At 40.2% G+C, this 26522-nt stretch overlaps 1 protein-coding gene and 2 long non-coding RNA genes across 9 annotated transcripts in view; 1 reads left to right on the forward strand and 2 right to left on the reverse strand.

Annotated features, from left to right (window-relative positions):
• Positions 1–26522, forward strand: part of LOC119864174 — a 46274-nt gene that overhangs the window by 15699 nt on the left and 4053 nt on the right. For 4 of the 6 annotated variants that reach the window (XR_005373152.1, XR_005373154.1, XR_005373155.1 and 1 more), the window contains exons 2-3: positions 9715–9978; positions 10477–10531. This is a non-coding gene — a long non-coding RNA (uncharacterized LOC119864174). Of the gene's footprint in view, positions 1–9714; positions 9979–10476; positions 10532–14591; positions 16719–26522 lie in introns of those variants that run through there. The other 2 variants (XR_005373156.1, XR_005373153.1) reach the window with 2 other exon arrangements.
• LOC111090890 lies at positions 1112–5511 on the reverse strand. Its single transcript, XR_005373161.1, has 4 exons — positions 5446–5511; positions 4155–4283; positions 2409–2585; positions 1112–1878 (listed from the first exon to the last, which is right to left on the reverse strand). It is a non-coding gene; the product is annotated as an uncharacterized LOC111090890 (long non-coding RNA).
• Positions 7863–26522, reverse strand: part of SLC26A4 (solute carrier family 26 member 4) — a 50282-nt gene continuing 31622 nt past the window's right edge. For both annotated transcript variants that reach the window (XM_038562693.1, XM_038562694.1), the window contains 9 exons: positions 25848–25954; positions 23843–23912; positions 22236–22328; positions 21168–21263; positions 20318–20548; positions 16227–16281; positions 15036–15181; positions 12341–12424; positions 7863–10230 (listed from right to left, as the gene is read on the reverse strand). In XM_038562693.1, the coding sequence (XP_038418621.1) occupies positions 10207–10230; positions 12341–12424; positions 15036–15181; positions 16227–16281; positions 20318–20548; positions 21168–21263; positions 22236–22328; positions 23843–23912; positions 25848–25954 (906 nt within the window). In that variant the 3' untranslated portion in view covers positions 7863–10206. The remainder of the gene's footprint in view (positions 10231–12340; positions 12425–15035; positions 15182–16226; positions 16282–20317; positions 20549–21167; positions 21264–22235; positions 22329–23842; positions 23913–25847; positions 25955–26522) is intronic.

Below are 26522 nucleotides of genomic sequence, written 5' to 3' on the forward strand. Positions count from 1 at the left end.
TCAATCCCTGGACTCCAGGATCACTCCCTGAGCCAAAGGCAGATGCTCAACCACTGAACCACCCAGGCTTCCCTCAAGTGTATAGAATTGCAAATGATGTGAAGGGAACTGGGCAGGGCAATGTGATTGAAGGCACTACTATGATCTGAATGTCAGTGTCCACCCCCACCCCCTATTCATATTTGGAATCCTAACCCCCAAGGTAATGGTATTAGGAGATGGGGCCTTTGCAAGGTGATCAGCCCTCATGAATAGTAAGATTAGTGCTTTTGTAAAAGAGACCCCACAGAGATCCCTTGCCCTCTTGCTCCATGTAAAGGACACAGTGAAAAGTCACTAGAGCATGTTAAGCACTGATAGATCTGACTCAGTGGAGAGACAGGAATTGAGAGGCAGAAGGGTTCTGCCGCACAGTGGAGGAGTTCGCTTTGACAAGAGCAGAAATACACATATCTTTTAAGGCTCTTCCCCTTAGTCATTAACAGTGTCACTCCACTTTCCCCTTCTTCTGCGACTGTTGCTTCTTACTCTCCTTTTCAGACCCCTCTTTAAATTTGGTTGTCATCATGGTTCTGGTCACAATTGTCTTTGAATTATCGTCTGCATTTCCCTTAGACCATCTTATCCCTAAACATACTGGCCTAGACCCCTCTCTTGCACTTCACACTCTCGTGCCCAAATGTAGATATATATTTTTTTAATCTCCCAAATTCTACCTCTAGCCCAGACCTACCCTCTGACCTCCTGTTTTATGTTTTAGTGGCTTATTTGACACTTCCATTTAGATAGAAGAATCTTGAATTTAATGTGTCCAAAATTGGGATTCTTGGGTCCCTCGTACACACACACACACACACACACCACACAAAACGAACGATGGGGAGGGGGTTCATTGATGGGCCATATTTCAACTCTTTTTTATAACCTGTACCATATTCTTAAGTAATCTCTATGCTCAGTGTGGGGTTCAGACTCCCCACCCTATGTCACATGCTCCACCCACAGAACCAGCCAGGTGCCCCTTTATTTTAATGTACCCCATTCTTTGATACTAACTTTGGAAGTTTTTTCATTCTTATGGAACTATCATAGTGATGTCACTAGAGCTTTATCAATACTTCCAGCCCCCTTCCTTTCCCAGACATTTGGGAGATTTATATTTATCCACCTCCTTGCAGTTGGTGAGGGCAATTACTGTGACCACTGAAATGTGGGGGGAAACTACACATATTGCATCTAGGTGGAAATATTTAGGAACAGGTGCACAATTCTCCTTGCTGTCTCCCCCCCCCCCTTTCTTTGTTGCAAAGTTATCATGTGTTGAGATACAGATGCCTAAGATCAAAACAGCCTGGAATGCTAAACCATCACGTGTAGGAAAATTGCCCAGAGTGTCATTTAAACCTGTAGCAAACTTTGAGCAAGAAAAAAAGAAAGAAAAACTATTGTATAAGTCACTGACGTTTTTGCTGTGTTTTAGTTCTGAAGTGAGTGTGTGCATGTTGTGTGTATATTTTAGGTGACTGCAGTATAATCGAACCTATCCTGATGCTAGAAATGCTATGCAAATGCACAAAAGCCCCCACTTCCAACTAGCTGACCACCGCTAGCCTCTCCTAAGTAGAAATTCTGGAACTGCCCCCTAAGCGTCCCTCTTTACCCCTCCCCAATTTCAGTTATCATCACTATCCACTTAGTTGCTCAATTCTGAATCCAAAAACAGGGATTATCTGAATGCCTCCCCCTTCCTCACTCTGAGTGAAACTCACCGTTTCCTGAAGTGTGTCTTAGATCTGTCCTGGACAGCTGCAGTTGCCTTCTTCCTGTTCCTGTTTCCAGTCTTGGGATTTATATATATATGTCATATATATATGATACCTTCAAGTTCAGAAGTTAATAAAGGGTCTGTAGTAAAACTTGTGCCTCCCACCTCTGTCCCCGGCCACCTGGTTCCTCAGCCCACAGGCAACCACAGTGACCAGATCCTCCGGTATCCCTTCAGAGCTAGCTGCACACAGAAACCAACAAGTCTGTGTTGCGTGTCTATTAGAGTAATCTTCCAGAAACACAAAACTGACCACCCCCCAACTTAAAGCTTTTCACTGACTTTCCATTACAGATTCTTGAGTGTTTAGGACCCTACACTGGCAGCCTCCTCAGTCTTGCTGATCTCTCCATTCCAGATAACCCCTGCTGTGTTGAAATCATCTCCACCTCAGGGCTCTTCCCTAGGCCGGTCCTTCTGCTTGGACAGTTTTCCAGCAGATCTCTGCACGCTAATTCCTTCCTTAAGGATTACCTCCTCGGGGAGAGTGCACAGCCTTCCCACCCCTGTCTTCCCTATCACAGGAGGCCCTCTATTTGTTGCCTTCAAGCCTCTACAAGTAGTTGTCATATACGATGTTTACCTGATTATTGATGGTCTCTCTCCCACATGAGACTATAAGTTCCATGAGAATAGAGGTTGTGTCCTGTTCGGTTTACCGCTCACTGTATACGCAGCTTCTAGCTCTGCGCCTATCACAACATAGGTGCACAGTCAACACTTGAATGAATGAATAAGGAACTAATGGAAAAAGTAGTGTCTGAAAAAAAAAAAAAAGAAATTTTAAAGAGGAACTAGCTTCAACAATGTAGGCAGGCAAATTTGGCCTCCATACTGTTTCTCCCCTGAGTATAGATCTTAGACTTTTACCCTGAGCTTCCTCACTGTGTGGTTGGCTATGTCTCTGGGTGGGCCAGCTACCCAATACGAGAAGGGAAGAGAAGGAAGAGAAGAGCAAAACACCACCCCAAAAGGTTCAAAGCCTTGAGTTCTTTGGGAGGAGGTGGCAGCAAGCAGAGAGTGCTTATTTCCCAGACCTTGGATTTTGTCATAGACATTTAATAACTAGTGGAAACAGAAATATTAAGCAGTCACATCTTCCTTGGTTTTAGGGACCAAAAGTTCTCTTTTTGGTGGATTTATTTGTTTTTAAGCAAGTAACACCAGAAAAGACGGTGACTCCCACATTGAAACAGCAGCATGTCTGTAAGGAATGTTAACTCCGCAATCTAAAATCAGGGTCTACTTCTGCCTTAAATGTTTTAATATAGCACATGCTTTCCTCATTACTTTTATGATTACATTTAATCATTATAGATAATAGGATACTAAAATTGTCTTAAGGATAAACTAGAGAAATAAAAATCGCATCCCTTAAACAAGTTCTTTAAGTCACAAAAGCTAATTAATATGTCTGCTTTCACCTGTCACTCGCTCCTTGGAAAATAAACAATAAAGCTTCATTCATCTCTACTTTAATTTCACCTTCGGAATTTATCGCTAGGTGTCCAGGTCAGCTGATTGGATTAGGGAGGTAATGTGACCCAGCCACTTGGCCTTTATCTCTCACCAGAGCAGAGGATAAAATCCAAGTTCTTTAATGTGCTCTACAAGGCCCTTATAACCTGGCCCGGTTCCCCACCCCCACCCCAGCCTCACTGCTCACCACTTCTTTCCTTACTCAAGTGGAGAAAGGTCATGGGCTCACAGGTGTGTTTTAATGGTGCAGATCTCTCCTGTTTTCCTGAACACTGCTGTGCTGGGGTAGAGAAGGATTCCTAGGCCTCCTTTTGTATATGTATAGACTTGGAGGAATGGGTTCAAAACGATCCTGCCTTGCTAGATTGGCCACAAATTGATGAGCAAGGAAGTGAATTCACCTGGAAGGGGTAGGGTTGACTGCTTTGATCAACATGCAAAGATCAGAACCCATCCTCAGCTGCATGGCAGGACCACCTAGTTTACAGGTGCTTTGAAGAGAGCTGCAATGAACTAAATGTGTCTCCCTCAAATTTATGCATTGAATCCATAATCCCAAAGTAATGGTATTTGGATGAGGTACGTTTAAGAAGTAATTAGGTCAAGAGAGTGAAGCCCTCATGATGGGATTAGTGCCGTTATAAGAAGAGGCCAGTGAGCTAACTGGGTGAGGATGAAACAAGACAACTCTCTGTAAATGAAGAAGGCTCTAGCCAAGAACCTGACTGTACTGGCACACCGATCTCAGACTTCTAGTTTCCAGAACTGTGAGAAATAAACAGTCTGTTTCTTAAGCCATCCGGTGTATGATAATTTGTTATAGCGTACTGAACTAAGACAAGAGCCATACCTGGTCTCCCTCCTGAGGAGCCCCCACCAACTTGTAGCACTGGTTGGTCAAGGATTTGTACCATTCTTTTACAGCTAAACGGTGACCTTTTCAGATCCTCCTGCTGTGAGATTTAGAGTTCCTCCATGACTGGGATGAAAAATGAAAAAAAATGCCAACAAATTCTGAAATAGAACATTAGGTTGTCAACTTACCTAGGCTGTAGGAAGTATATCAGAGGAGCTCCTGTAAACAAGGACTCAGGATATCCTTGTTTGGCCTTAAGTCTGGGAGTAGGGTCATGTGAAGAGGTATATCTGTGCTTGGAGTGCTTTTTTTTTTTTTTTTTTTTAGATTTTATTTATTTATTTGAGAGAGAGAGAGCGCGAGCAGGAGGGGCAGTGGGAAAGGGAGAAGCAGACTCCCCTCTGAGCAGGGAGCCTGATGTGGGGCTTGATCTCAGGACCCTGGGATCACGACCTGAGTCAAAGGCAGATGCTTAACCGACTGAGCCTCCCCCCCACCCCCTGAAGGTGTCCCTCGAATGCTTTTTAATCCCATTTTTAAAATGGGCCCTCAGAAGGAGCCTTGTGCTGAAGGTACAGTTAACCATCTTGATGTGGTGGGGTTTATATGAAGCTGTACATGGGATAAAACTGTATAGAGCTACACAAATGAGTGTATGTGTAACTGGCGAAATGTGAATAAACTCTTTGGTTTGTACCAGTGCCACTGTCAAGAGTTTTATATTGTACTTATTATAGTTATACAAGATGTTAACACTGGGGGAGGCTGGGTAAAAGGTACATGGGAACCTCGCTGTACATTTCTTTGCAAATTCTTGTGAATCTATAATTATTTCAAAAAGTTGTTTTGTTTTGCTTTGCTTTGTTTCAGTTGCACAGGGGATACTCAGAATACTGGAGCACTTGGTCTAAAACAGTGCATTGGGGATGACCTTTAAGCTAGATCTCATGACCTCTCCATGACCAGGCCTAAAGATGTCCCCAAAGAAAAGAATGAAGTGGGCTACCTTTGTGAGCAGATTCAAAATGAGCATAAAGTCTAGGAGAGCCTTCTGCTCTCTGAAGCTCTGCGTGCATCCAAGTGAATCCCCAGACCCTTTTCTGGAAAGCTGTAGGGTGAGCAGGCAAATAGGGCAGGTGAGCTGTGGTAGGCCCCAGGAATAGGCCTGCAAGCCCAGGAAACTAAACAACTGCACACTAATCTGATTGCCATTCCCAAGCCTATTGGCCTTGTTCAGCATCACTGCAGCTTAATTCAGTCTTCCAACTATTTATTAAATACCTACTGTGCACGTGGCACTTTCACTCCTTGCCTCACACCGTATATAAAAATCGACTCCAGATATGTATCTAAATGTGAAAAGTAAAACAAAGTTTTTGTTAGAAAACATAGGAAAGTATCTTCATTATCTTAGACAAAGATTTCTTAAACTATATACCAAAAAGGAAAAAAAAAAAAAAAAAAGCTAAACATTAAGGAGAAAAATGGTAAATTGAACTACATTAAATTTGTTTAAAAATGCATGATTTTTATGCATTTTCAAATATGAAAAGCCAATCTACAGAATATGATGTGGGACCATAAGCAAACGGTCAAGAAAGAAATCTTGAGATATTTTCAGTGCAAAAAAGTGCTTTTAATATAGCACAGGGACAGGGCCCATGAACAGAGCTGCCCTGGGATTGTGAGAAATGACTGATTATACACTTTTCTATTACTGGGGGTTAGGGATAGCGTTAAGTCTCTAGGGAACTTGGAAACAAGGCTTCTAGGACTTTGAGGGACTAGCTACTGTTAAGATTATTTACTACTGTCTACTAAGACACTGGTCACGAGACCCTTCAGATATATATCAGTGGGTCATATGTTTGAAGGATGATTGCTAACATATCCTGGGGTGAGGGATGTTTACGATCATCAGAGGAAAGTAACACCAGAGCAAAGCTAAGGCGGTAAAACATTAAAGGGAGTCCTTGAGGGAGCTCTAAGAATGTTACAGTGTGTATGCTTCAGGAATTCTGCATGGGGACCGGGAACTGCAGCAAAGTCCAACCTCTGTTCCTTTTTCTCTCATCAAATAGAATAAGGTATTTGTAATATATATTTCTACCTGCTGGGAAGAACAAATTTCCTCTGCCCTTCAAGAGCCTTCTAGCTGGACAAAGAATCAAATTGATGTAAGACAGCTTAACAGGAGAATATTAAATTTAATTTCGTACATACAAGGAATCCACACAGACATGGAGATTCCAAAGACAGGCAAAAAGAGGTACATATGTCATTCTGCACTAAGGAGAAGGAGGTAGGGGTCTGATGCTTCACTGGGATGGAATGCAATTCACAGGAAGATGAAAAAAAGTAAATCTTTTTTTTTTTTTTTTTTTTTTTTTATGATAGTCACAGAGAGAGAGAGAGAGAGAGAGGCAGAGACACAGGCAGAGGGAGAAGCAGGCTACGTGCGCCGGGAGCCCGACGTGGGATTCGATTCCGGGTCTCCAGGATCACGCCCTGGGCCAAAGGCAGGTGCCAAACCGCTGCGCCACCCAGGGATACCAAAAAGAGTAAATCTTTGTTAAATGTTTGCAGTGCCACTCAGAAACCACAGGACACAGAGAACTTTGATCAAACAGGCCTTGCTAGGCCTCTCCCTGTCTATCCTACCTAGTTCATATCAAAATATAGTTATGGTGATAGGTCTCTTCCTGGAGTACATCTTGTCTAAATTCTTCTAAGCAGTTGTGGGGGAGGTAAAGAGCTTTTCCAGAATCTGTTGGGTTTTGATTGCTTTTACCTCAAAAATAATCTTCATGCCAAAGTGGCCCATTTTGGGGCAGCCTGTCCTTGGCCCTTACATAACATATTAGTGAGGACTATATAGATTCCTCACTATACAATCTTACAAGGCCATTAGAAAAAGGCAGATGACTGAAAAAAACAAACTGGTGAATGGTTTGGGCAGATGATTCACAAAAAGGGATATTTAAATAATAATAAACATCTGAGGGATCCCTGGGTGGCGCAGTGGTTTGGCGCTTGCCTTTGGCCCAGGGCGTGATCCTGGAGACCGGGGATTGAATCCCACATCAGGCTCCCGGTGCATGGAGCCTGCTTCTCCCTCTGCCTATGTCTCTGCCTCTCTCTCTCTGTGACTATCATAAAAAAATAATAATAATAATAAACATCTGAGAAGGCACTCAACTTCTTTAGTCCTTAGCAAAAGGCAAATTAAAACCACAGTAAGATACTACTACACACCTAGAAGAATGGCTCAAATGGAGGGACATTGCAATGGCTCAGTTGCTTAAGCATCCTCTTGATTTTCAGCTCAGGTCATGATCTCAGGGTCCTGAGATTGAGCAGGAGTCTGCTTAAGGATTCTCTCTCCCTGTCCCTCTGCCCCTGCCCCATCTGTTCAGATGGCACCACATTTGGACATCATTCAGGTGTTTGTAGTTAGCCCTTTGGGCAGTTACTAGGAGGGAGCTTGAGAGGGCTTCTGGGCTGCTGCATATATTCTGCATATTGACCTGGGTGCTGGCTCTACTAGTGTCCTTGTTTTGTGAAAATTCCTATACTTTGTACACTATACTTTGTATCCTTTTGATACATGCATTGTAACAGTGTGAAAAGTTTGCTTAAAATAATGAAAATAATTGCACAAGACAAACTGGAAATACTTGGGTAAGAATTATAAGAATTAACTGAGCTTTTTTGCAACGTTTATTGCATGAAAAGTCTTTACAAAAAGACATTTGCGTACAAATAAAAGTGGAGCTATAAAGAATACATCAAAATCATGGCTGTTGAGAGTAATGGCAAACTTAAAATGTAGCATTTTTAGTACATTTAATAATTTTGTTCAGGAAGGACACATCCAAGTAGTATGAAAGGCAACTTTACATTTAATAAAAATATGTGCAAATATTTCCGATGTACATGATTTGATTTTATTGTTACTGAAATTCATATACAACACTGAATCTTATCCTATAGGTTAAAAACATAACAAAAGACAACCTCACTTCAATTTCAAGTAAAATTTTCATTGACAATACAGATTTAAAAGTATGGTTACTATTCACAAAATGCACAGAGAAGACCGTATTCCTAGAGTGAGCTTGGGATCAAGTCAGATAGACTCTGGTCTTATAATAGTCACAAGTGGACCCAAGATTTTACAAAACTCTAGCCTTATTGTAAAATGGAACTTTGGTATTTCCTTTAACTAATAAAAGGGCAGTGCATATTTCCTCTATTAAACAGAGGTATTCATCCATTTTCTGCAAGACTGTTATGTTCACCCTTAGAAGATTTGTTGCTATTAGAGGCAGGTATTGATGTGGAAATGGGATATTATAATCCTGGTTAGGCTGTTCCCAACAGGGGTCACATCTGTTCTATATCAGCGAAGGACAGTACAACCCATAAATGAAAGAATATTGTAACATTGCAATCCATTGCAGCTCACTCAAATTTCAATATGTAGAAAGACTTGGGTGATACTTTTAGTTAACCAGTTTGATATGACCACTGATAGTAATCCTTCAGAAGTGGATAACTTACTTCTGATTGTATTTAAGAAGAAACACAAGGATAAGACATGCTGCCTTTAGATAGCCAAACACATCTGGGAATTTCACACATTTGTGCCAAAGGTACAAAATAAATCTCAAGCGGGCAAAACAGTGTCTTACTTGGGGACCTGAGTATTTTTTTCCCTAGAAATTAAGTACAATTTCATTCACTCCGGTGTGAATTATGTGGGAATAGTCCTCGGGACTAAAGTCTATATTTATATATAATACCTAGAAAATCATTGGCACTCAAAAAAGATTAAGTAAAAATAAAAAAATATAAAAGGTTCTGGTTTAAAATATGGATTTTTAAAAACCTAAGTATTTTCAATGTATATATTCCAAACCCATTTTTTTGAAGTTCATTTAGAATGCTCTGTCTAAAAAAACTCATTTTAAATATAGATTTATATATAGGATATCCATTTTTTAGATTTTTTTTTTTGGAAAGGTGGTCAGAATTCTGTTAAAGATCATATATTTCATACACTGCTAAAGTTTTAGAGAAAAATATAGACTAAGTCTTATATCAAAATTGGTTTTTTGTTCAAAATAACACAATTTTTGCATTAGATTTTAAATAGACCATACGTCTATAGACCTGTACATGATGATCATTTCTATAAACTAAGATAAATAAAAGCTGCATCTTTAATCTAGAGTCTGTCATATATTTTATTTGATCTTAATTGTGATCCATGACAATCATCATCAAAAAAGGATTTCTGCACACCACAATAATCTTATTGCTTCGCTTCTCTGAATCAGTGTTTCTAAAATAGATCAGTCTGGTTCTGTAGTTTTTAAGTGAACCCCCCCCCTTTTTTTTTTTAACTCTGGCTACATATCTGGTCACATATAATAACATTGACTATTAACTACTAAGTTTGCATTTTAAAAACTTCATTGATGTATTTACTAAATGTGATAAGACTTTTATGGATAAATGCATTAATAATTAAATTTCTGCATTTATTCAGTGTGACCCTACACCGTGGCCAGTGCAGCTGATGGCGACGAAAGTCAGTTAGAAATGGATTTTTTCTTTATGATAGTCCTTCCTGGTCCACCTGCCCACAGAGACTGTTTGGGGCACATTTACCCAACTAAACAGAGGTACAGCAGTACCCACGAGAACACTGTTAGCAAACCTGTTGTGGAGGAACAGCAGCTTAACATCAGCAGATCCTGGACATTGCTAAATCACCTGGATAATTCTCCTCACCATTTTGCACATTTTAGAGGTAAGCTATTTATTTTATAAATAAAGCCTTAAAAAAAAATCTTACTGGTTCTCTTTCATTGGCTAAGAGGTTAAAAAAAAATCAAAGATTTTAAAAAATCAAATGGAAAGAGAATGAGTGTTTCAAGTCCAAAGAAATAGTCAATGCAGAAAATGTTTGCATAGAAGTCTACCGGTGGGTAAATCTTGCCTTTCAGTCCTTGCTTAGAGTAACCTCCTGAGCCCACTTTCAGGAAGCAAGACTACGCATAGCCTGGGGAAACAAAAGGGAAACAAAGTATTCATACAAATAAATTGTCCTTTAGTCCACATGATCTTGTTTTTTACAAATATGATTTGACTGTTAGGGTTACTCACATTTACTCATGTGTATGGTAAAAACTTAAATTTGTACCTCATCATTCTTGGATTTATTTAAAAGCAGCGAGTACTATTTATCAAGTACTTACTATGTACAAGAGACTATTATTCTTTTACATGTATCCTTTAATATTTACAGCTCTATAAAGTATTACTATTTCCATTTCACATGAAGAAAATGAAATGAAGACCTGGTGAGTAATTTTCCCTGGGCTACACAGCCAGGAAGTAGTAGATGTGAGGCTGGCATACAAATCTGAATGGTTCTAAAGCTCATACCCTCAAAACCACTCCACTCTACCCCTTTGCCATCTCCCGGAACCCAGAACCCCACCTGAATGATCCTCTTATCCATTACCTGAATAATGATACTGTTAGTTTATGAGGCAATCAAAAAATACTTCTGTAATGTGCCAACTTCTTAAGTTCCAATTTGATGAGTTTTTACTCAACTAAGTCAGTCTTATAACCATACTCGTAAACCAGTAAAGCTGGAAGTACTTCTAAGCTCAAGAATGACATTCCCAGACTCACTAAGCTGGTAGGCTAAGGATGCAGGACCTCTGACTTTCACCCTAGCAATGTACTTTCTCCACAAAAATCTCTGCCTGTCATCCTTACTGCCTGAAGGTTGCTCTTCTCAACGTTTTTATCAAGATCTGGAATAAGGCATGCTAGTCAGATTTACATATGGCATCAGCAGAATGGTTAGTTAATATGTTGGGTGATGCATTCAGAATTTGAAAGTATTTCAAAATAAAATCAACAAGATATAATCTAGCAAAAATATGCATAATTCTGCATTAGGGTCAAAAACCAATAACACAAATATGAACGGGGAGCCTAGCTAGACCACCATTCGTGTAAAATGCCCAAGTGTTTAGCTGGCCCCTGCTCAATAGAAGCCAAGATTCTGATGTGGTTGCAATGAAAATAAACACATTTTGAAGTCGCAGTAATAAACAAATCTTGGCAAGATCAAGGTAGGTTGTGGTTGCATAATCTTCATGCTGACCTGACTCCACTTGGGAGTGGACAGTGACAAATTTTGTGCCCATGAGGAATAAAGGGAACTAGAGGAATCTAGCCTGGAGTAGAGTCTGGTGGACACATGAGAGCTACTCTCAAATATGTAAGGGCTGTTCAGGAAGAGGGTTTGTGTTGCTAAAGAGGGCAGATCTCAGTGCACTGGGTACTTATTAAAGAAAGGCTGCATCTAGTATTGGAAGCAGAACTAACACTTGGAGACATCCAACCTCGTGACAAAGGCCCTTGAAAAGCTACCACTTGCCCTTATCTTGAGATGTTCACACAAAAGCTAAGTGAACATCCTTAGGGACGGAGTAGGAGAGATTTCTGCTGGGCTAGGATGCAGATGTCTTGATATCCCAAGACATCTTTCAACTTTAAAATTCCTATGATCTTCCTTTGTTGGTCCCATTTTACTCTTACTCGGTGGTGGAGCCGAAAAGTTCAGTCAGATAATACATTTAGGTCAAGGTTCCTAGGAAGAGTCTGATGTCCCAAGAGTATTGGCAATACATGGGACCAGCCTCAAATGGAAGGAGTGTCTTGTGTGCTATCATCAGTGAGATGAAGAAAGTTCCATGAGGTTCCTGTCCCTCACATTCTTCTTCTGAAGCTTATGAAACTCCCAGGTTAGAAATCCCCTCTGTCTACCTTACTCCTAATCCCATTGCCCTTAGGTGGGGAAGGAAGGGGACACATGGAGAGGCTTAGGTAAAAAGTCAGTGCCACTATGTTGGCAGCTCCAGTCACTGATCATGCCTATATGTCTGGGGCAAAAGGTCCCTAAGTACCTAATGTCTTCAAGGGACAATTTTTGTTTTCCATTTTCCCTTTTCTATGAAGCCATCCTTTTGGTATTTCTTAAAAATCATTTTCCCTGAATGGTTTAGTCAGACATCATCACTATTTGTATTATTCTATTCGTTCAAGGTTCAATACAAATTATTTTCTTTGAAAGGAAATAATGATCATACCTCATCCTGGACATCTAGTTCTTCTTCAATCAGCTCTGCTTCCATTAATTCAAGAGGATCCTTACAGTCTTGGATGAGAGTAATCTTGACCAAGAGAACAGAGAATATTTATTGGAAAGATAATGACATCAGCCCCACCCTGATACTCCTCTGAAAATTATTTGAAGCTTTGCTGTAATCTCCATACAGCAAAATCCTGTTCAGCTTTGTGTTCTTTTACATTTTCCACCTTAGAATGTTTCCCCATACCAATTTTTCACATTCAAGTATGACCTCCCATGGCTTTCCATTGTCTCCCCTCCTTTTCAGCTCTCTTCCCCAACAGCTGAAGTGCGTACCTCTTAATGGATCACCCTGTCTGCCTAAATGACTCAGCAGTCAATTGTGTTTTTTCCCTTCAGTGGCTGAGCTGAGAGCACTTAGTACACCATTGAGTGTGCAGTGAAGGGCTTGTGACTGATGACAATAAGCAGTCCTCAGTTGAATTGGATGGAAATTAATTTTATTGGAATTGGAAGCCAGAGTGTATGAACCACATTGGTTCAGAAAAGTTCTGCTTTTTAGCAGTAGTATGCAATTTATGCTTCCACACAAAGGAAACCAATAACAATTTGGGCTTTGTTTTAAATATGAAGGATACTTCCTTTTTTCCTTTTTTTTTTTTTTTTTTTTTTGATTTTTTTAAAATTTATTCATGAGAGACAGAGAGAGAGAGAAGCAGAGACATAGGCAGGGGGAGAAGCAGGCTCCATGCAGGGAACCTGATGCAAGACTCTATCCTAGAACCCCGGGATCACGACCTGGGCCAAAGGCAGACGTTCAACTACTGAGCCACCCAGGTGCCCCCTAAAGTAACTCCAGATGTGTATCAAGGCAAGAGTGATGTTTTGAAGTGCTTTTGAGCTACTTTTCATCTCAAAAATAGATAACCCAGTTCTCTTTGCTCCTGTGGAAATGCATCAGAGATTAAGTCCCTGGGCAGATGGTCATAACATAAAAGTTAGGGGATAGGTCTAACCACAAGTCGAGGCTATCCTAGAATAATTCTTGTGATGGTCAAATAAAGGGACAGGGAGAGGGTCATATCACTGCATCCGCATATCCAAACACCACAAGTTATGTTTCCTGGAGGAAAGGAAAGTACCACAGGCATGATTTATCACCACTTTCTATACATCTACCATGTATGAGGCTTTGTGCTAGACAGGGCACATAAAAGTATAAGGTTCCTGGTGTGAGGGAGGCCAGTAGTGCTCAATCATCTACCCAGTGAACCAAGAAGTGTATGATATAGAAGTACTCAGTTAAACTCAGTCTAATATTTGTTCAGGGTAAAAAAAAAAAAAAAAAAAAAAAAAGAAAGAAAGAAAGAAAAAGAAAAAAAAAAATTCCATCCCAGCCAGTCACAATGCCTCCCTGATGGCAGACAAGATTGAGTCTAACACTGGAAGGGGCACTCTTTTTTTTTGGAAGGGGCACTCTTGATGGTTTCTGTGGCATTCATGGCCTGAGAGCTTGAATCAGAAATAGAGTATAAACAAATAACAAAATAACCATTTCCATGTTGAGAAAGAATTTGACACCTCAGTTCTAAATACTTTTAATGCGAGGGTTTTTTTAGATGCTTTGTATGATCCTGCTTTATTGCTGTTAACCTATGGGTTAGAGAATTTTGTTAGACAGAAAATAGAAAAAGGTTTATGAACTTTCAGAGATCAGCACCTTGCATGTAGCTTGTTGATTTCTCATTTTTTGGTTTATGTTTTACTGCTTTTTTTCTTTTATGTATTTAAGATCCACACCTTGGTATTTAGTGCTAATATTTTCCCCAGCAGCATTAAGTGGTCTCTCCACTAACAAGAGCTGAAAACAATAATGCACTATTGTTTTCTAAATTAATTTTACTTCAGATATCAACTTCCAATCTACAATAAAAATCTACTTATCCTAATTTTTAAAAAGGAAGCAATTAAAAATATAGCACACCCATGTCACTGGAATAATTACTACTGTTGTTATTTTATAAGTATTTGTTTTATTTGCCCAAATTCACTGAGGGTCCATGAGAGAAGAGGTTCTTGGACCAGGCCCAATAACCCAGCCCAATGACCAGCCCAATGACCCAGTCTGGAATGTGTCAGGAGAGTTGACAAACTAGGGAGGCTCATGGGAAACCACAGTCTATTCTATTTTGTAGGAAATAATTAACTCTAGGCTGACTTGTGATTTTTCTTTTTTTCCTTTTTCAAAGATCACTTGTGACCTAATGGATCCTATTTAAAGACATTTATCATCAGGATTTTCCAGATGGCTGAAAATTTAAATTATACACACAATTGTGCATTTGTATACCCAAATCACAGAAAATCCAAGACTCACCACCTATATTCTAAAAAGGCATTATTACGGCTAATGCCATTTTTTATCAGTAAACCCACACATCATAAAATTGATATGTATGTACCAACAGGTGCTTTCCCATAAATTATCACATTTAATCATCATATCAACCCAGTGAGGTAAATGTTTTTATTTCCATTTTAATGATGAGAAAAGTGAGGCTCTGAGAAGTTAAGCAGGTGGCCCCAAATCTTACTAAGCTGATATTCAAACCTAGATTTGTGGAATTTTTGCTCTTCACAGAAATCATGGTAGTTCAGGAAAAATAACCTATGTAGAAAGGTTAAAGATTTACCGTTTCTAAAATGGAATCTTGAACTTCTCGAGATTTAACCTGGTTCTGTAGATGGAGGACAGCATCATGGACGGTCAAAAAGAATATGTCCTTTCTAATGTTATCATTAAAGAAACCACATTTCTCCAGTTTTTCTATCACATGATCTTCAAAAGAAAGAAATAATGTTTAGTCTCTAGGAAAACATATTTTTGTGACATCAGCTGATATTAAATTTTGTCAGCTCCTTAATTTTCAAAATGTGACCCTGCTCTAAACCGAGTTTCTTTTCTAGAAGCACATGGAATGGTCATACCATAACTGGTTGTAGTAGACAGTCTTGGCTCCTGACCACATTGTTTTTGCCAGTGTATTCACCCTCACGCTGCTAGGAGCCTGGCAGCTAATGGCCCACAGCTGTGCCCTTCTCTGAAGAATTTTCCTTGGCCACTAGTTTATACCCTAACCTTGGGTGGCCTACGGCCCTTCACTAACTGATATGGAGGTAAAAAGGCTGGCCTCAGGAAGGAGAACCACGTGATGCTCTTCCTGCTGTATGCCCCCCATGGAATCAGGCTAAGGTAGACTTCTAAACCTATGTCTTCTCCCAGCCTCTTCCCCTGCCCTATCCGGCTTCCATCAGCCCCTCATGAATTCTCATGTCTAATATCAACAAATCACTTGTGCAAGAATCCTTATTTCAGGGCCTGCTTCTAGACAACTCAGCCTAAGGACTAGCATTTTCTTACATACATACACTTGTGCATAAACAGACACAGACTCAGACCCTGGAGGATCCTCTACTTCTAAGAGATCTAAGTCATCCCCATGGTAAATTGTCCCCATTGACTCTGCACTGTCGTCAGGACATACATTTCTATGGCTTACCAGCTCTACTAAACAAATTGGAAGTAATAATCTTTCCAGATTCAAAAAGGTCTGCAGAATGGGTAGTTTCTATTTGTGACACTGAAAAATTTTGGAAACTGATGGTTGAAATGGTTGCACACCACTGTGACTGTACTAAATGCCACTGACTTAATTGTACACATCAGCATGACTAAAATGGCAACTTTTCTATTTTACATCTTTTGCCACAATAAAACATAGCTTTAAAAAAGGCTCTTTGAATATCATTTACCCATATTCCAAGGTAGAAGGAAGGGCATGGGAGAAAGTCTTAGGGGTAGATAGATTTATATATGTACTTACCTTGAAGTGATGCAAAGTACACATTTACATCAATTCTCTGAAATTCTTTGACAATCTAAAAATTTAAAAAAGAATTTGTAACAATGAGTGACTTTATCTGCCCATAATTCAGTGGCATTCAGTTAGTTGCTCAAGAGAAACTAACATTTTCACGCTTATTCAGGTTTTTGAGGAGAGTTGATTATTGGAGAAAAGTTCATTATTGGAAAACCATAGAGGTGTTCAACCTACAATGATGGTATGATTAGGGATGAAAAGACCTTATTTCTAGAGGTGGCAACATCTAGGGCGCAATAATAGCACAGTGCTTGACAGCACAGAGCTGCTTAAAAAATATTTTTGGAAGAAAGGAGTACAGGAGGCTTCTTAACATAGCCCCTGCTGATTGAAGACAAGAGTATACATTTGTATCTTTGAGTGGAAGATATGGAAGTATGGATATGCGGCCGCTGGATGCCAAATATAAAAACTGACCTAAAAAGTCCACTGCATTTTGACTGTATCATTGTAAATATCCTGATTGTGATTTCTGTACTATAGTATTACAAGTTGTTACCATGGGAGAAACTGGATAAGGGGTACGTAAGATCTCTCTGAATTATTTCTTACAACTCCATGTGAATCTATAATTATCTCAAAATTTAAAATTTAGCTAAAAAAAATTCTAGATACAGCCAAAGCAATCTTGAGAAATAAGAGCAAACAAAGCTGGAGGTATCACAAATCCCAGATTTCAAGATAGACTACAAAACTCTAGTAATCAAAATAGTGTGGTACTGGCACAAAAATAGACATATAGGTCAATGGAACAGGATAGATAGCCCAGAAATAAACCCACACTTATATGGTCAATTAACCTATGACAAAAGAGGCAAGAATATACAATGCGGGAAAAGACAGTCCCTTCAACAAATTATGCTGGGAAAACCGAACAGCCACATGCAAAAGAATGCAACTAGACCACTTTTTACACCATACACAAAAATAAGACCTAAGTATGAGACCTGAAACCATAAAAATCCTAGAAGAAAACATAGGCAGTAATTTCTTTGACATCAGCCACAGAAATATTTTTCTAAAAATGTTTCCTCAATCAATGGAAACAAAAGTAAAATATAACTATTGAGACTACATTAAAATAAAAGGCTTTTGCACATCAAAGGAAACGATCAACAAAACAAAAAGCATTAAAAAAAAACAAAAAACAAAGCCCAGCAACCTACTGAATGGGAGAAGATATTCACAAATGATATATCCACTAAGGGGTTAATATCCAAAATATATAGAGTTTATATAACTCAGCACCTCAAAACCCCCAATAATCTGATTTAATATGGGCAGAGGACTGAATAGACATCTTTCCAAAGAAGACCTATAAATGGCCAACAGACAGATGAAAAGATGCTCAGCGTCATCATGGAAAATGCAAATCAAAACCACAACAATATATCACCTTTCACCTGTCAGATTGGCTAGTATCAAAAAGACAAGAAATAACAAGCATTGGCAAGAACGTGAAGAAAAGGGAACTCTTGTGTACTGTTGATGGGAATGTAAATTGGTGAAGAGCCATGTGGAAAAAGAATGGAGGTTCCTAAAAAAATTAAAAACAGAAATAACATATGATCCAGTAATCCCACTACTGGATATTTATTCATCCAAAGAAAATGAAAGTACTAATTTAAAAAGATACATGCAGCCTTTTGTTTATTGTAGCATTATTTACAATAGCCAAAATACGGAAGCAACCCAAGTGTGTGTCAATAGATGAATGCATAAGGAAGTGGTGTACACACACACACACACACACACACACACAGAGGAATATTACTCAGCCATAAAAAGAGGACATCTTGGCATTTGCAACAACATGATGGACGAACAGACACATGAAAAGATGCTCAACATTACTCAAAATGCTAAGTAAAATTAGCCAGAGAAAGACAAATACCATATCATTTCACTCATGGGAATTTAAGAAATAAAACAAGTGAAAAAGAGACAAAAAACCCCAAGGTCTTTTTTTTTTTTTTTTTAACCTGAGTCTTACAAAGAACAAAATGATGGTTACCTGAGGGAGGTGGGGAGGGATGGGGGAAATAGGTGAAGAGAATTAAGAGTAGTACCCTTAAAAAAAAAAATGGGTAGTACCCTTATCATCATGAGCACTGAGTAATGATGTATAGAATTGTTGAATTATATTGTTTATCTGAAATTAATATAACACTATGTTAATTATACTTCAATAAAAATGTAAAAATTAAAGAAAATAAGACACAAGAACTATGGGCAATAATAAACTAGAACTTGAGGGATGCCTGGGTGGCTCAGCGGTTAAGCATCTGCCTTTGGCCCAGGGCATGATCCCGGGGTCGTGGGATTGAGTCCCATGTCGGGCTCCCTGCAGGGAGCCTGCTTCTCCCTCTGCCTGTGTCTCTGCCTCTCTGTGTCTCTCATGAATAAATAAATAAAATCTTAAAAAAAAAATAAACTAGAACTTGACATTTCTAGGGGAAAAAAAAAATCAAGACCTCTACACAAGTATAATGTTTGGAGGAATCATAATTGCCCTTATGACATTTGAAAGAATTGTTAGGTATGGGAAACATTCTGGCATTAAATAAGTTACAACTCTCCCCGATAGTACTTCATTAAACCCTTGAACCAAATACAATCTACAATGGATCTGAGCCTCAGACTAGAGTGAAATACACAACAAAGAACAAGATTTATGTTTTCATTTCTGTTGTCAGATGAGTTTCATAATAGCCATGTTTTCTAAAAGAACTGGGATAGAACCTGCCAGCATATTCTTGAACTCTTTTGTCAAGTATCATCACTTTTCTACTTTACCTGCCTAGTATCCCAGCTCTAAAATCATTGCCTGCCCTTGCAGAGGCAGCCAGGAAGCCCCAAGTAAGCTAAACCCCAGTTAGGAGACATTGCCATACTTTTTTAATAGACTTAAATTTTTAAAAAAATTTTAATTCCAGTGTAGTTTACATGCAGTGTTATATTAGCTTCAGACAGACAATAGAGTGATTCAGCAGTTCCATATATTATTACGCAGCGCTCATCATGGTAAGTGTACTCTTAATCCCCTTCACTTATTGGGGTCATTTCCATTTATTACAGCTAATTGCCGGTGCCTTGAACCTGCTTTTCTCCCTGACCCTCTTAATACCTACCTGAAGCTTCACCTAAATTTGACACTTCTAGTCAAGTTGACACCCTGCTTAGTCTGTTTGGGAGCACTTCATGCAGTTGGTTCTAAAAGGTTGCTTAAAGTTTGCCTTCCCCTCTAGACTACTTAGTCGCCTCAGGGCAGGGACTATGGTGGCTTTATCATGTCTCTTGTTTGCCTGATGAGTGCTTGGCATATATTAGGCACTTCACAATTATTTGCTGAGAGAATTAATGAACTTGAGCCTGCATAACTGGTTTTGATCTCATGAATGTTTCTGTCTGCATGCTCCTCAGCTTTTGCTTTGATTTCCTAGATAACTGACCTGCTAATGCCTGGCTTTTCCAGGCCTACCATGTTCCCCGATGGTCTTTATCCTGTTCCTGTTATGTTACAAATAAAAACATAACACTTGACACAAACCATTGTCCATTTTTCCTTCTTCTAATATTCCATTTTCTATATACTCTTAGAAAAATAAAACCTAATGTTAATATTTGCTAACTCTTCTGAACATTCTCTTTATATATACATAAAACATATATAACATATGTTATATAGGGAGCTAATAAAGTAAGCTATTTTATATATATAAGTCTATTTAATCCTCATAACAAACCCTGTGAAGTAGGTACCATCATTACTCCCACATTGCAGATGAAGAAATCGAGGTACAGGCAGATGACGTAACTTGTCCATGGTGACACTGCCAGTAAGTTGTAGAGCCAGGATTCAAAGCCCTGTCTGGCCTCACAGTCCATGCTTTAAAATATTACACTCTATTGCGAAAGCATTCCTCTAGAAAAAGTACAGACCCAACAATCGTCCTTTTGCAAGACCAGGCGACCCGTATCACGTGTTTACTGCCAAAGCTCCAAATCTATAATCCAAAGCACCAAAACCATACCATTCGCAGTGATCTCACTCCAACGACATCCAGGAAAGACACAGCTCCGCAATCAAGCACGAGGCTATGGATCGGCACTTTGGGGACATTCATTTTGACTGGAAGCTCGGAGTTCCAATCCACTCGAATCTCTATTTCCTTGGTTGGGACATCAGGGTCTTCTGGATCTTCAGTATCTTCATCAGGTTCAAAGGCATCGTTGGATGAACCAGCATCCCTTATAATGCCATTCTAAACAAAGAAAACACTGCCAACTTGATCGCCAGTGACTGAGGGACATATTTTTAATGATTCGTCTCAAATCACTTCAAAGTCCTATACACTGTTCCTTGGCAAGCAAGACATTAAAGGGATGAACTCTTAAGGAATGAGATTTACCTCAGTCCAAACTGTGATGTTCCCTAGGAAGAAAAATGGAAGAGCAGAGGAGGCAGGAAACTCTTGATTTCTGGAAGATTGTGGAACTTGGCCAAGAGATACATAGGCAGGAGAGTCTGAATAAAAGGTAATAGATCTAAAAGTTTATGAACTTAACTGCCTTCGATTGTGAGTAATTTTTTGGCATCAAATTAGCACTTATTTTGTTCCCTTTCATAAAATAAGGTTTAGTTCTCAATTGAAAAAAAAAAAATCACACCCTGTGTTTCCAGGGAGTTCTGCTGATTTTTTAATTATCTGCTATTCCCTCTTGCCTACAAGAGCAACTCCACTGTTGTCCAACATACATTGTCATCTGCTTGTACACATCAGGATACCAAAGGGAATAAATCTAATTTTTTACTATAACTGCTTTAATTTTCCTCCGAGAAGAGAAAGAATTTAACAGGGAAAAAGAAAGATGTCACCTCACCTTTGTTGCTCTTAACTGTCCTTTTTTGATGAGTTTCTGTATTTTCCTCAGTGCTTTCAGCCTCTTATTATATACTCGAATGGCATCAAATCCAACCTTTGGAAAGAAATACCAAATTACTTACAATGTAAGTCCAGTTCCTAATGCTCATTAATGGCAATTGTTATCTGGAAAGGTTATTTCTCAAGTGGTATTATTTCCTGAGACATCCTGTCAAAAAAGAAATTCTAAGGTTTAGGGGAGATCTCCCCTATGAGCCCTACCCCACCCACCCAGAGACTCAGGAAACATAGTCTCATAGGAAAAGCTCAAAGCCAATAAAAAACAAAAACAAAAACAAAACAACACAAACAAAAAACAGCAAAGAAAAAACTCTCCAGCTTTAAGTCTTTGTTAACAAATTCCCTTGACATCACAGAGCGCTTTTGTTAACATAAAATAACATATGACCATTCCTATGAACCAGTTTTCTCTGGAACTCACTTAAGAAAACACCGATGTAGAGACTTAGCATCAGAGCTGGGGATGGCATTCAAGACCACAGTGTCTTGCTTACATGTTCCACTTACACTTTCTACCCTTTACTCCAACTGAGCAAACACCTATTCTGCCCAAAGACATGTATCTACCCTTGACTCTCAGTTCACACAGTTCCCAAACACCCAACATAATCGTGCCTCTGCCCAACTGCCACACCTAGCCAGGTCAGTCCAATGCCCAGGGATGGCTCCCTTCTGGGAAGTCTTTGCATTTACTGTCTCTATTACTTATGTGGAACTCAAGTTGGGCCTGGAGACATCTCTACTATTTTTGTCTTCCATAGTGATTGCCACCTGGATTTTTTTTTTTTTTTTTTTTTTGCCACCTGGATTTTAACATATATGACATTGTCGGTCTTTTCCTATCCCCAAATAGATTGTAAGTTACTTGGATGTTATAATTCTTAATGCACCATACCAATGGACTGGGGTGTAGGGCCTTAGCTCAGTTTGAGCCGATAAACACCTGTAGAACGAATGAAGTCTCAAAGGAGGTTAGAAACCAAATTTCTAGAGATAAAATACTCACTGTGGACTTGATACATTTTTTAAAACCATCAACGTTGCCATAAAAAATAGGACTAGAAAATCTAAGAATCTTCACTCCTTCAAGTTCTTCAATCTAGCATTAAAAAAAAAAATGTGTGTGAGGTTAAATAATCTTAGGCTTCAAGTATTTTATTAAATTTCTGGTTTTGGGGGGCACCTGGGTGGCTCAGTTGGTGAAGCATCCAACTCTTGGTTTCAGATCTGGCCATGATCACAGGGGTCCTGGGATGGAGTCCCTGTTGAGCTCTGCACTCAGCACAAAGTCTGCTTGTCTGTCTCCCTTCCCCTCTCCATCACCATCCCCATTTCCCCCTCTCACTCTCTCTCTCTCAAATAAATAAAATCTTTTAAAAATAATTTCTGGCTTTTCCACTAGGAGCCAAGAGCACTCATCTCTCCCTGAATAGGCGCTCCCCCCCAGTTAGGAGGCCACAGGTTATTCAAACTGCTGGAACTTTACAGTCTTTTAGAAGGTCAAGCTAGGAAGGGCCTTCATAAGCAATTAATGCAACCCTCTGATTTCCAGATGGAGAAACTGAGGCTGAGAACAGTGACGTGATTAATGCTTCAAGTTCATACCACTGCCCTCCACTTTGTTCTTTGGCCATAATTCTTTAAAAATAGAAGATAAAAATTTAAAAGGTAGCAAACCAAGGGGATTTGCAAGTACTGAGGCCTGTGATGGTATTTGCTTGTTCTTACCGTGACACACAATGGCCAGACAGAAAGTGGAACTTAACAGAATCCTAGACTTTTCTAGGCTTTAGGAATTACAGCAGTTTCAGTCCAAACCCCTGAGATGAGCAAGCAGGTGCTGGGAGGCTGAGCAACATGGGCAGAGTCTCCCCAAGGTAGAGCCTAGAACTCTGAACTCTCAAACTCAGCCCATGGTTCCCTGAGCCAAAAGATTCTCTACTGTCATGTTTAGCTCTGGGCTGCACTTGGCTCAGCATAACTGAGAAAGATTGTGGAAATACTTTAAGTAGCAGCTAATGGAATTGTTTTTTTTCTGCATTTTTCTTTCTCTGCTTTTTCATCATCATTTCCCCTGGTGACCACTAAGCTACTTTATTTGCAGGGAACAAAAGCCCATCAGTGGGATGTGTCTTGTCTTTGTGTTTTCCATTTCCGGTATTATATATTATTTCTTCTGAGATTAGACCAAAATGTCAAATAAGCTTCCTTGTTGACAGAGAACTTGGAAGTCTCATGTTAGAATTTAATAAGATAACCTTACGGGGATTTCAGATCATTTCATAGAGGATAAGGATTGCATAGCAGAGAAATAGAATTGTGAGGCAACTTCTGGAAATAATTAAACTGACTGTTTTTAAAAATTCGTCTTACGATGGTTTTACATTAAAAGGACATTCAAACTAGCATGGACACAATTCATACAAACCATGGATAGGAGAAGGCACATTGGGTCAAAGTTTTCATGACACAGCCCAGAGGACTTCTAGACCTTCCTGGAGAAGCCTTGCCCGTTGGCTGCCTCGTTCCTGATACGCTGAAGGAGAAACCTGCTGCCCCGAAAATCCAAGCTAGCAAGCCCAAGTCCAGCAATTGTCTCACAAAGGCACTTACATTTTTGTAATTTGTGGTACTTTTGTAAATGTCTGTGCTAGGAATGCTTCCAAGGCCGTTCCATGAAGGACTGAAAGAAGAAAAGATTAGGTCAGGATTCTTGGGAACAGGCCTACTTTGGAATAAAACATTAGAAGAAATCACAGATTAGGAAAGAGGCCACCGTCCTGGCGTTTTTGGATGCGTCTTCAGTACAGATGACATCTCCCTGCAGCTAACTCTGAAGCGAACAGCTGGTGTTTGCGTGGGCCCTGGGAGGAGGACGCCTTTCCTGAGGGCTGAGAGAGGTCACGAGCATCCCACTTCCATGGGCATGACACTTCAGGGGACCAGCAAAGAGCTTTCACACAAATTCTACCTCAGGGCCACCCTACTTCTGGAAGGTCAGCAGTACTATCTTCATTTTTACGGGTCAGCGGGCTGGGGTTCAGGTCTGAAGGGCCCCAGAGGAAGGGGCAGGGCAGCCTCTACATTTGACCCAGAGCTCCTCACCGCCTGCACAGCGCCTGGCTCTCGCCCAGGAGGAAGTTCTTCCCACCAACCAGACTACCGACTTCCTGCTCCTGATGCAATCAGATCAATCCCATGAGTCTACAAGTGTGAGCAGGCCCAGGTGCTAAGCACGACCCCTGAAGGAAGAGTATCTCTTTGGGGTACTCTCAGCAACGCACTCCCTGGAGCAGCCACGTAACTACTGGAAATGGAACACTGTGGAGGACACGACTTTTGCTTGGCTAAAAGCCTAGTCACCAGATCAGCAGCTAAAACGTGCCACTGCCTTATCCTCAGCTTGTTGGGCGAGGCCGAATTTCCACGTAAAGCTCATAGGCTACATCGTCTCCCTCCACAAACCCTTCTCTCCCAACCACAGCCCCACAAGGCCTAGTAGACACTGAGGCAAGTAGAGCAGGAGAAGCAGCATCTTCCAAGGACGGGTTCAGAGTTCTGTCCCAGCAGCACACTGGGCACGTTGGGAGCTTGTGACCTCTCTGGACTCTTGGGCACCCAGGTAAGGGCACCGAGGGAGTGAACACAAGCTTTTAGGGAGACTCCAGCATGCCAGGGTAGGGAAGAAGTAGGAACAGGGGAGCTAGCTGCTAAGAATAAGAAGTGTGGGCTTATGCTAAGTAGAAGACTGATGCTTTTCCAGATTTCTTATTCCTCTGTGGCCCAAGCACAGGCAGAGAAGAGGCCAGAAGCCTGGAAAGGTCACGGAAGTTTTGAGGAGAGAGACAGGCTCTGTTCGCCTCTCTATTGGGACAACTTCACAGACCCAGGAGGGCACCTACTAAAAGCCTTTCAAGAGTCAAAACAAACCCAACAAAGAAACAGATACTCTCCCTGACGTCAAGCCACGTCATTGCTGCTTTCCCTCCGCATACGACCCAATGACGTCTACTTCATATCATGTAGCTGATTGGGTGCCTGCTTCCTTTTCTGAATGAACTCTGGCTACAACTGATGCTTTCAAAGTCTCCTGTTCTGCATTACTGGCTTCCGGAGAAAATGAGCTGTACTATATTTAGCAGCTACCTGTCCCAGGCCCCGGGCCTGTGCCCTACACACTGCGTCTCATTTGCAGAGGGGACCACAGAGCCACCTCGGTCCTTTGCTGAGTCACAAATCTTTTAGTCTTCCCACCACCGAAAGGAGAGCGCAGCAGGAGAGCACATGACTAAATGCACAGATCTGGGAGTGAGATGCATCCCGGTTCAAATCCTGACTCTGCTGCTTACTAGCCGTGTGATCTTGGGGAAGGTTCTTAAACTTTCTAAGCTTCAATTTGCTCACCCATAGAATGAGAATAATAAAACCTATTCATGGGATTCTTTTCCGAAGACTAAAATGACAACATGTGCCAAGCACTATTGGCTTAATTTGTAGAAGCCCTCGATATATAGTAACTACTATGAAAGGGGGGTTCCCTATGTTTTATCAAAATGGTATAAGAAATCTCAGGGTGTGTGGTTCTGTTTATGGGAAATCTGGCTCTTACATTACTCACAATTGAACTCTCAGGACCACAGTGAGCAATCCAAACATGAGACCAGCTAATAAACCAAGGTCCAGCCCCAGAATGATGGATGCTATGCACGTAAACACCCAGATAACCTAGGACAAAATGGAAATGGGAAGGATTGCATTAATCCATCAGGCACCATCAAATGAAACTACCTATAAAAACAAGAAGATCAATTGTCCATGAACGAATTACAGCTTTTTAAAATATTCTGACTTCCTTTAATGTTTAAGTGGGAGTGGAAATTGACCTTTCTGATAAAGACCATTTGTCCCATTTCAATGTGTGTGTGTGTGTGTGTGTGTGTTTTAGATTTATTTACTTGTTTGTTTGTTTGTTTGTTTATTTATTTATTTATTATTCATTCATTTATTTATTTATTTATTATAGACATAGAGAGAGAGAGAGAGGCAGAGACACAGGAGGAGGGAGAAGCAGGTTCCATGCAGGGAGCCCGATGCGGGACTTGATCCCGGGACTCCAAGATCATGCCCTGGGCCACAGGCAGACGCCAAACTGCTGAGGCACCCAGGAATCCCCCATTTCAATGTGTTTTAATTTAATTTTTGAATAGGGAAAATATGGACATAGGTCAAAATGGAATTAATATTGAAAAGGTGGGACATTGGCTTCCAACCCTCTCCATGTGCACACTTTTCA

Source organism: Canis lupus, chromosome 18, assembly GCF_011100685.1.
Source record: "Canis lupus familiaris isolate Mischka breed German Shepherd chromosome 18, alternate assembly UU_Cfam_GSD_1.0, whole genome shotgun sequence".
In the NCBI taxonomy this organism is placed as follows: domain Eukaryota; kingdom Metazoa; phylum Chordata; class Mammalia; order Carnivora; family Canidae; genus Canis; species Canis lupus.